Raw genomic sequence first — 11,325 nt, 5'->3', positions numbered from 1 at the left:
GAGCATATGTCTTATTTAAGAATATTTGAAGCTCTGCCTGTGGAAGTCAGTTGTTACACTCCACTTCCAAACCAGGTGACGGGCAGGAGTCTGAGCCCAGAAGGTGTTCTCAGATGAAGGAATGGCTAAAACTGAAAGATTCATTGTTCAGGTCTCCAAATACACTGCCTGCTGAGTGTTGTGCTGTAGTGTCACTTTGACAAAAGCTGCTAGCTCCTGATAACGGCCACAGCGCTTCTAAAGTACTCTCCAAACCGTTCTAAACAGTGCATTGACTACCGCAAGAGCAGGGATCCTCATTCTGAAGTGTCCTTGCAAATAAAATAAACCATAACATCGATGATCAGGGTGAGATTTTAAAAGTTTTCAATAAGTTAGGAATTCCACACCCAGTGTTTTAAAATGCATAAAGTACTCTACACTGGATCAATAACTTCCACTTCTTTGTTGCATTGCTTTCAGCAGTTTTTAAAAGAACAGACCAAGCAATCCATCTGCCATTTTTAATCACATTTTTGTTTTTAACTTGCCCCATATTTCTCCTCTCACTGGAAGAGAAGGGTCACTTCTTGGTTTGAACATATACAGGTATTTCAGGTATGAAATGCCCTGTTTCTGGTTTTGGTCCCCATTCAGGACAGACCTTTGAGGGAAGCTGTATGAGTCTAAGTCCCACTAGGTTGGGTAATACTTACTCATGTTACTTCAATTTAGGTACATAATCAAGTATATCCTGGGTAGGACGTTTTCCTAAACAGGGACACTTCCGGTACGCTGTAATTTCATAGTTTAATCATTTACAACATCTCTGGGCAACCTGTGCCAGTGCTCAGTCACTCTCACGGTAGAAAAGTGTTTCCTGATGTTCAGATGGGCCCTCCTCTGTTTCATTTTGTGCCTGTTGCCTCTTGTCCTGTCACTGGGTACCACTGAAAAGAGCCTGGCTCCACCTTCTTTACACCCTCCCTTCAGGTATTTATATACATTGATAAGATCGCTCCTGAGCCTTCTCCAGGCTGAACAATCCCAGCTCCTGTAGCCTTTCCTCATAGAAGAAGTGCTTCAGTCTCTTAATTGTATTTGTGGCACTTTGCTGGACTCTAGTATGTCCATGGCTTTCTTGTACTGAGGAGTCCAGAACTGGGCGTAGTACTCCAGGTGTGGCTTCATCAGTGCTGAGCGGAGTGGAAGGATCACCTCCTTCGACTTCCCTAAGTACAGTGTGGCTAGCCAGTCGCGGGAGGTGATTGTTCCACACTACACTGCACTGGTGAGGCCCCAGCTTAGGTACTGTGTACTGTTTTGGGCACCTCAATATAAAAGGACATCAAACAATTGGAGTGCATCTAGAGGAGGGTGACCAAGATGGTGAAAGGTCTTGACGGCAAGACTTAGGAGAAGTGGCTGAGGTCACTTTCTTTGCTCAGCTTGGAGAAGGCTGAGGGGTGACCTCATCGCAGTCTACAACTTCCTCAAGGGGGGCATCGGAGGGGGAGGTGATAGGACATGAGGAAATGGAATGAAGCTGCATCAGGGGAAGTGCAAATTGGACATTAGGAAATGGTTTTTCACTGAGAGGATGGTCGGTCACTGGAACAGGCTCCCCAGGGAAGGGGTCACGGCACCAAGCCTGTCAGAGTTCAGGGAGCATCTAGATGATGCTCTTAGTCATATGATTTGGTTTTAAGTAGTCCTGCAAGGAGCAGGGAGTTGGATTTGATGATCCTTATGGGTCCCTTCCAACTTGAGACATTACAGAATCACAGAATGGTGGGGGTTGGAAGGGACCTCTGGAGATCATCTTGTCCGACATCCCTGCTTGAGCAGGGACACCTAGAGCAGGGGGCACAGGAATGTGTCCAGGTGGGTTTTGAGTGTCTCCAGAGAAGGAGACTCCACAGCCTCCCTGGGCAGCCCGTTCCACTGCTCTGTCACCCTCACAGTAGAGAAGTTTTTTCTCATATTGAGGTGGAACTTCCTGTGTTCCCACTTGTGCCCATTGCCCCTTGTCCTGTCATTGGGCGCTATTGAAAAGAGCCTATTCCCATCATTCTGACACCCACCCTTTAGATATTTATAGGTATTTATGAAATCCCCCCTCAGTCTCTCCTCCCCTCCCCTCCCCTCCCCTCCCCTCCCCTCTCCTCTCCTCTAAGCTAAACGCAGCCCAGGATACCATTTGCCTTCTTTGCAGCAAAGGCACATGGCTGGCTTATGTTCAACTTGGTGTCTACCAGATCCTCCATGTCCATTTCACAAAGCCGCTTTCCAGCTGTGTGTCCCCCAACATGTGTTGGCATATGTGGTTGTTCCTCCCCAGGTGCAGGACTTTGCACTTCCCCTTGTTGAACTTCATGAGGTTTCTGTCGGCCCGTTTCTCCAGCCAGTTGAGATCCCTCTGGATGGCAGCACAACTCTCTGGTGTATCAGCCACTCCTCCCAGTTTTGTGTCACCTGCAAACTTGCTGAGGATACACTCTGCCCCATCACCCAGATCGTTAATGAAGATGTTTAACAGGACTGGATACAGTGTTAACCCTGGGGTACACTGCTAGTTAATGGGCTCCAACTAGACTTCATGCCACTGATGACCACCCTCTGGGCCCAACCATTCAGCCAGTTTTCAGTCCACCTCACTATCTGCTTATCCAGCCCATACTTCAACAGCTTCTCTATGAGGATCTGATGGGAAACAGTGTTGAGAGCCTTATTCAAGTCTAGATAGACAATATCCACTGGCCTGTCTACCAGGCCAGTTCATCACAGGAGGTTATGAAGTTGGTCAAGCATGACCTCCCATTGGTGAATCCCTTCTAAGTACTCCTGATTATTTTCTTGTTTATGTGCCTGGAAGTGGTTTCCAGAATTAGAAGCTCCACAACCTTCCCAGGGATCGAGGTGAGGCTGACCAGCCTGTAGTTCCCTGGGTCCTTCTTCTTGCTCTTTTTGAAGATAGAAGTGCCACTTGCTTTCCTCCAGTCTTTGGCCACTTCTTCCAATCACCATGATCAATCAAAGATTATCAAGAGTGGCCTTGCATTGACATCTGCCAGCTGCCTCAGCACTCATGGGGGCATCCCATGAGGGCCCTAGACCTAGATAAAAAGTTGCTGAGGATTTTACTAGTCAAGAAAAATTGTCATTGCCTAGCAAAATGTGAATCCTATAAATCTGAGATCTTTGATCACTACTTCAAATTATCTTGACGTGGACATTCAAATGCCCGTACTGCAAACTCACTTGCACGTGGTGCACTAGAGATGGCACAGTGGTCTGCTGGATAAAGCACAGGTTGCTTCTTGCAGAGGAAGAGCCATTCAGGTAGAGTAAGGAATACTTAAATGTTTTCAGTAGGGATGATGTGATTTTTTTTCTTTAAATGAGAGAATTTTCTCATTTAAACCATTTCACAAAGACACAGAAAAAAAATTCTTATGCCTGCTGCAGCTGTACCCAACCAAAAAGGGTATTTGTTTTCACAACACAGATGTTTTTTCCTCCAAATGTGGAAAAAATGCAGTGCTTTAACGTTTCTGAGGAAAGTGTTTGCTTTATCAGAAATGGTGTTTCAGAGTAGAGTGAAATGTCCTGTTTAGGTCAGTCAGCTGGAGGTCAATGAGAGGATACTAAAGCACAGAGCAGAGGACCCATTTTTCCATGGTCATTATTTTCTGATGTGCCAACAAGTAAAAGGTGAAGGTGTGGCAAATTAGAAGTTTGAAAACTCTACTGATTCACTGTGCTCTATTATAAGCTTGCTTGTATTGAATTGTAGTGGTTTTAGCATCTGTACTAGAGCTTGAGAAGGCTTACATTAAATGTGCAAGGAAGAAGAGCAAGTCTTTTTGCATTGCTCGGAGTGGTGGGGCATTACTACAACTGATCATATCTTACAGGACAATTTACCTGTGACTTATGGAATAAAAGATGTCTCTATGTGGCCTGTCCTAAATTTCTGTATATTACGTACAAAAAAGGTGACCTAATGGTAGGTATGTGCAATACAGTGATTCAGAGACAATTCTGTGCGCACTAGGAACAAAGTGTATTTTTAAATTACTCCCTATCATTTTCTTCTTCGAATGAGTCAGTTCCCACTTCTTCATAGTCTTTCTCCAGGGCAGCCAGGTCCTCTCGGGCCTCTGCGAATTCTCCCTCCTCCATGCCTTCACCCACATACCAGTGCACAAAAGCTCTCTTGGCGTACATCAAATCAAACTTGTGGTCGAGCCTTGCCCAAGCCTCTGCAATGGCCGTGGTGTTGCTCAGCATGCAGACTGCTCGCTGAACTTGGGCTAGGTCTCCGCCAGGAACTACTGTAGGAGGCTGATAGTTGATCCCAACCTGGAAACAGGAATATGAGAGAATATTGTAAAAAGGCAAGAGCAGAAAGCAGTCAAAGAGCTGAAAAAAGTGAGTAAAGTTACAGATGCTGGGGTAGAGTAGTGCCACTATCAAAACTACCAGATGGCAAATGCCATAAAAAAAGAATGTCATAAACAGTATGATGCATGCTCTTTTTAGTTACCCTTCTGTTTCAAGTACACTGGCAACTTCGTAGCTTTCTTAACAGCTACTCAACACTGAATGTACAGTGTCTCCAGATACTCTACAGAAACTAGTACAGAAAGTTGGTTCCCACTCAAAAGTTTTCATTCTTAAACCAGCTATTTTTATGACAAATGGTTTTCCACTGCTAATGTCTGTATTGTTATTGAAATTATGTTTCCCGACACTGCTATGTAGCCAGTGCAGAAAGGCTGTATAATATTTCTGAATGAGGGTGTTATCTGACAGATTCCCTAATATCAGCATTTCCTTTACTAATTTTATTGGGTTTGGTATTTCCTTAGGTTTAGGTGATGCTTCAGAGGGAACATTCACTGGCTTTTTCAAAATTCAGATCTGAAATGAATACTGCTTTAGATTTTAACTCGTATACACTTCAGATTTCCACTTACGTAAATATTGAGTCTGTGTCAATAGGCCATCCAAAGGAGAAAGGGCACATTTTATACACATGTGTCTTTCTTATGTTCCTTCTTCTCACAAATGGAAAACATGTGAGAACTAAGACTTTAAGTACAAGTTTTCCACTAGACTGAACTTGCCTTTAAACATCAAAGAGAAGCTCGTGGCAGCCATACTCACCTTGAAGCCTGTTGGACACCAGTCGACAAACTGGATACTTCTCTTGGTCTTGATGGCAGCAATTGCTACGTTGACGTCTTTGGGAACTACGTCACCACGGTAGAGCATGCAGCAGGCCATGTACTTCCCATGCCTTGGGTCACACTTCACCATCTGGTTGTTGGGCTCAAAGCAGGAGCTGGTGATTTCTGCCACCGAGAGCTGCTCGTGATATGCTCTGTCACAGGAGATGATGGGGGCGTAGGTCACTAAAGGGAAGTGGATGCGCGGGTAGGGCACCAGGTTTGTCTGGAACTCCGTCAGATCCACATTGAGGGCACCATCAAAGCGCAGCGAGGCAGTGATGGAGGAGACGATCTGGCTGATGAGGCGGTTGAGGTTGGTGTAAGTGGGGCGCTCAATGTCCAGTTTTCGGCGGCAGATGTCATAGATGGCCTCATTATCCACCATGAAGGCGCAGTCTGAGTGCTCCAGGGTGGTGTGTGTGGTCAGGATGGAATTGTAGGGTTCTACCACAGCGGTGGAGACCTGAGGGGCTGGGTAGATGGCAAATTCCAGTTTGGACTTCTTTCCGTAATCCACAGAGAGGCGTTCCATCAGTAAGGAGGTAAAGCCAGAGCCGGTACCTCCACCAAAGCTGTGGAATATGAGGAATCCTTGCAGCCCAGAACAGGCATCAGTCTAAAAAGTAAAAGAGAAAGTGAAAGAATGGGGGCTGAAGAAGAATGAAAAGACTTCATCTACTACGTGAGCTTATTCTGAGCTGAAGGTGAGAGCAGTCATCAGCAATATACAGCATAGCTTTCATGTAAGGTTTTCTTGAGAAAGGACTGGTGATAATCCTATCCTTTGCTTCCTTCACTAGCTCAACTTATGACAAAAATTGGACTCTTATATGTAGAGCTTCTCTCTCTGAACTTCACACTTCTTTTAGTTAGTCTACCTGAAACCATCAATGTAGAACTCCCTAATCCACGCTTCTATATCAGTATTGGTGTTCCAGGGCTGTGCTAATTATGAAGAATTATATATTCAGAACCACTTTTTAAGACTATCTGAAGGCATACGGCTGGGAAGAGAATTGCTGGGCTTCTCTGTCTTGGACTGGTAATGATGCCTCTGTACGTCTTGCAATCTGTTTTCTGAACCATTTGTCTCATCTGTAGTTAACAAGCTACCTGTTCTGCCCTTCCTTCTTCTGCAGAATCCAATCTGCTGTTTCAAAACTACTGGGACTTACCAGCTTACGGACCCGATCAAGGACCATATCAATGCTTTCTTTGCCAATGGTGTAGTGGCCACGGGCATAGTTATTAGCTGCATCTTCCTTTCCAGTGATCAGCTGTTCTGGATGAAAAAGTTCCCGGAAGGTGCCAGCCCGCACTTCATCTGAACAAGAAAGAGAAATTGTGAGAAGCTGCATGGCCGTGCTCCAGTGTCAACAACTTCTGATTGCTGTTGGCTTTCAGTCACTGGCGGTCGTGATCGCAAAAACTATATGTTGATGGAGAAGGGGAAACTGTTTCGTAAGCATTTTTAAATTTCTCCATTCTGTTGATTTATAGTGCGACTTGTATGCAGCCACAGAAGTTGTTATCTTCTCAAGAACTTGTCAGTTGTACAGGCTGTACCAACAAGAGGACAAGTCACCAGAAAAAAAGTGTGAAGAAAATCAGGTTCCCCCAGGTACCCCAATTTTTAGAAATCCTTCTGTTCCTAGAGAGAAATTGTCAAGCTCCTACTTTGGATCCAAGAGAAAAGCAGAATTTGAATGGCAAAAATGTGACAGCAAACAAAACCAAAAGTTAAATGTTTGTGCAAAGAGAAGTCATACAAGCCACAGGTACTAGCTATTAAACTGCTGAGGATCTGGCTGTTCCCATGTAAATAACTCCTATGGAGGTAATTGACAGATTATTATTTTTGACAGAATCTACCATTCTGTGTCACAAGAAAAATAATTTTATGCTATCTAGTGGTAGACCAAGATACAAAGGGTGTGCTGCTTTGTACCAGTGGAGATTGCTGGCACACCACAGTGATATTAGGAAGAGTAAACTCTTCTCCATTTTCCAGGTTCATTTCTATACTGACCTACTACAGTGGGTTCCAAGTCCACCATTACAGCTCGTGGCACATGCTTCCCAGTGACGGTTTCATTGAAAAATGTGGTAAAAGAGTCATCATAGTTGAGTTTATCTTGCAGATCCTTGAAGGTGCCATCTGGCTGAATGCCATGCTCCAAGCAGAAGAGTTCCCAGCATGCATTTCCTATCTGAACTCCAGCCTGGCCAACATGAATAGAGATGCACTCACGCTAAGGGGAGAGAACAGAGACAGGGTCAGAAAAAAAGCTGCACATTAGTCCTCCTTTTTCCTAATGGTTACTTTTTCCCAGTGTATTGCTTTTCCAAAAAACAGTGAATTGCCGCGGTCAGCATTTCATTTAGTTGTTCAACCCCATGACCACAATGAGAATATACACACCAGATACTGGACAGTTCTTTAAAAAATTGAAATCTTTGTGCTGTAATATGTGGGTACATGAAAACAGGCAGGGAAAAAAAAATCAGTTACACAAAACTCACCTTTCCTCCTATGGATTGGCTCTGTTGAGGAGCACAGCCCAGTTCAGTTTATTTTTACTCCTGGCTGGAACCTGACACAACCATGTGGTATCCTTCAACCTTATGTAACCCAAGACAGGTGATGTCTTTTGATTCTCTTACCCTCTGATAGCAGGCTAGAGTGGAAACTTGGAAGAAATGCTTTAAGCAATATTCACATCAGGAAATTATGTCAGATTCTGTCAACTGAAACAAATGCTCCTTCAAGCTCCTGAGCAGCTATGAGTTTTACATTGCAGGTTTACACTGCGTATTCAGGCAGTGTCATTGCAATATAGTGTGTTTATTTGCATTTGTTCCTGTGGTAGCCAGGGACTTCAATGAAAAGCAAACAACATATGTAACACCAGGCTAAAATGGGCAGGTGCCAATTGCTCCAAAATCCTTTACACTTCAAGTACAGTAGTATGAAGGACCTGGTGCTGGATTTCATAAGTTCAGAAATAGAATTATAAAGCAGATACTTCTGAGTTAGTCCAGACGATTATGACACCGAGTGTCATGAAAGGCAGTTTTGTAAGGAGAGAGCAGTTTCCGACATGTGGGGTTTTTAAGCTTCAGTTTCTGCTTTGTAATTGTAATTATAGTCTTCTGAGCTCCATCTTTGAGATCTCAATGGCCCTGTCTATACCAGGGAGTAAGAAAGAGTCAGGTCATAGTACTGAACACTGGCCTGTGATCGCCTGAGCTGATTGATAATTAGCACACTCTCTGGCACAGTTTTGGCTTATGCCACCTCATACGTTTCCAGACAATGCTTGGGCACCATCCAGAATACAACTCATTGTCAAGAATGATTTCCAGTGAGCGGCTCACTGGCCACTGCCTGGCTTTGGAGATGCCTAAATATGAAGCAGGCCATGCTACTTGGTGTCAAGGCCAGAGAATAGTCCTCACTCATTTCTATTTTGTAATATCTCATTTAGAGACATACAATGACTTAATATCAGATTTGGCCAGTTAACCTGTTTTTTATTTTTAATTCTGTAACTGCTGACCCTGCAAAATCATCCTGTGACCTGTGAGTGAAATGCATCTTCCCCAAAAGCTAAATCCTCAGGTGGAATGTGTGACCAGCAGCATCTCTGGAACAGTGTTTTCTTAACAAATGATATATATTTACATTTTAGAAACACAACTAAAGATAGTTTTTCAGAAGTCACCACTCCCCCAGTTAGTCATCCTCAGAAGTTCAAATGAATATGGAAGGCCAATTTAAATATTTCATTCAATGGCATATATTATTTCTATTCAGTACTCATTTGTAAGCTGCTGACTCTGCAAATGCACATGCAGCAGTGTGTGTAACATGCTCTCAGGTCTACTTGCACAATCCTGTTTTTCTCAATTGAGTTGTGCAAAAGTATCTGAGTTATTTGAACGACGGTATGTTGCAGTGGAGTTGCAATCTGGAGGATTACTCAGGAGACACTGAAGGCATACTTTGGCTTAGAGAATTCAATGAATGCTGATTTTGCACAGGGCAGGCTCCTGCTTTTCTTTTAAATTCCAGTGTGAATCTGTAAGCCTGGCAACAAGGAAAAAAAACTTCTTCCTTTCAAGCACAGCAATGAGGACAGGTGGCTTTTTTAAAGAATATCTTTTAAAGCAAAACTACAATTACAAGTCAAGCAATACTTGGAACCTAAAAAGCTGCCTCGCTCGGTTCCTCAGATGAGTAGAGGAATTGGTCTGTTTTTTCACAGAACTGGTGAATGTTGCCTTAGAAAGTTAATATTGTAAAGCTTGGTATAGGACTATAGTTGAAGACTGCACAACCAGTTCCTTCCCTCTTAGACTGATCTTTCAGCTGCTCTGGTTTGACACAGTATCTCAGCCCTGCCTTTTGCACCAGGCCTCTTGCCGTGACTCCTCCCTTCAACTCCCATCTTCTCCTACCCCAGCAGTAACTTGGAAATATTCTGACAAGGAGAGAAGGCAATAACAAAGAGACTTCTAATTTTGCACGGTAAACAGCTTTAAAACAGATATCAGACTTTTAATAGGGAAGAGAGTGGGCCTTCTTCAGAGAGAGTCACAGGCAGAGTAAACTGATCTCTTAATGGTATTTAAATTTGGAGCTTACTCCAAACTCATGTTTCACATCCCACCACTAATGTACCAGGACCTGGCATACAAATTGTAGACCTGACCTTTTATTTACCAAGAGACAGTAGAAAGGACTGGATCCTTTGTGAAACTAAGCCTGGGACAGCTTTGATTCTATTAAAAAAACCAGAATGCTACCTGGCTTAAGTATTTACTTTACAAAGGCAGGTTTTAGTCTTGAAGATATTCCCAGATATTCCCGAAACATACTCACTAACCTATGTCTGCCTTAAGGCATGGGGAGCCTGTGGAAATGTGTATCTCGCCTGCAAAATGAGAGTTCTCATTTTGGACCTGCAGCTGTACTGGCAGGAAATAACAGAGTTCTCTGCACCAAAACAAGACTCAGTGCTAGACCGAAATTGGGGTGCAAGGTGAAATGGATTTTTTACATTCTAAGGGGTTTTGAGAGATTTCTACAAATGTATAATAAAACCCCAAATCTTAAAAATGAAGGGCCTTTTTTACTTAAACGCATACAGAAACACACATGTATACACTGCATAGCTATGAACAGCTGCCAGGGCTAAATTAATTTAAAACAGACACAAAGGTAAGTAACTTCTTTTTCTAAATGTCTAAATTTAGAAAATTTCTAAAATTTCTAAAAAAAAATTATCTCATATGACAATGAACCTGTGTTGAGAAAATATAGTCATCTCAGAGAGTACTAAAAAGCTGACTCCAGATCTAATTTATCTTATAATTCCACTAATTAGAGATCCTTTGAAGAAGGCTTTGGTTCACCATGCCTTACAGCTCCAGTGATATTTTCTGACACTCCTTTCCCATCCTCTTACGTGGTAATTGGTGCACGAGGTCAGGGTTTTGTGGAACAAACCACTGATAACCATGGCAGATCCCCCTGCCTTCCCTCGCCCACAGTCCTCCTGGTCCCTGTATGATTGGTATTCCCACATCCCCCCTTACCATGGTGTCTCCAGCGGTGTTTCCTTCCCTTTCGGATCGGTGGTGGCAGGTCTTTGCAGGAGCCTGGCTCTGGGCTGCCGGGTGGGAGGCAGCCTGGGCCCAGCACCCGGCACCTGCTGCTGCGCTTCAGTGTCACAGTGCGTCAGGGAATAGGTCACAGACTCCACAGTTCTGTCCGCTGCATCACTGCCTCCTGCCCTCCCCACCACCCCACGTATGCAAACTCATCCAGGGAGGCGGGGCTCAGATATTCCCCAGACTTCAAATTTAGTCCCGCCTAGTTTGCTGTGCTTCTTAAGTCCGCTATACGCTATACTAACACCTGAGCGTTGTCCATGTGTGTCACCTACAACACACATACCATGCCAATTCCCTGTTCTGCCAGCATGTACATGTGTAGATGAAAATTACTCCTAAATTCCAATACAGAAGCCCAAGAGGATGTAAGAAACCAAATGAATGGAGAAGGACAGAGGAAAAACCAAAACCAGACGACTGGAAAGTAAAT

The 11,325-nt window shown here is 43.8% G+C and overlaps 1 protein-coding gene across 1 annotated transcript; it reads right to left on the bottom strand.

Annotated features, from left to right (window-relative positions):
- Positions 1–4,021: 4,021 nt before the first annotated feature.
- TUBA8 (tubulin alpha 8) lies at positions 4,022–10,983 on the bottom strand. Its single transcript, XM_009512283.2, has 5 exons — positions 10,818–10,983; positions 7,246–7,468; positions 6,392–6,540; positions 5,152–5,832; positions 4,022–4,344 (listed from the first exon to the last, which is right to left on the bottom strand). Exons 1-5 carry the CDS (start codon positions 10,818–10,820, stop codon positions 4,057–4,059), a joined length of 1,344 nt encoding a protein of 447 aa, XP_009510578.1. The 5' UTR covers positions 10,821–10,983; the 3' UTR covers positions 4,022–4,056.
- Positions 10,984–11,325: the final 342 nt, after the last annotated feature.

This window comes from Phalacrocorax carbo, chromosome 1, assembly GCF_963921805.1.
Source record: "Phalacrocorax carbo chromosome 1, bPhaCar2.1, whole genome shotgun sequence".
NCBI lineage: Eukaryota > Metazoa > Chordata > Aves > Suliformes > Phalacrocoracidae > Phalacrocorax > Phalacrocorax carbo.
Note: the sequence above shows the minus strand (reverse complement) of the source record. Positions and strands in the feature narration are given on the sequence as shown.

What these genes read in the sequence shown, in the direction of transcription:
- TUBA8 (XM_009512283.2), bottom strand. An exon ending in TTGATCGGGTCCGTAAGCTG is followed by an intron (nt 5,833 to 6,391) that starts GTAAGTCCCAGT and finishes TTTACTTTTTAG; the next exon opens with ACTGATGCCTGTTCTGGGCT. An exon ending in GGTGTCCAACAGGCTTCAAG is followed by an intron (nt 4,345 to 5,151) that starts GTGAGTATGGCT and finishes TCCTGTTTCCAG; the next exon opens with GTTGGGATCAACTATCAGCC.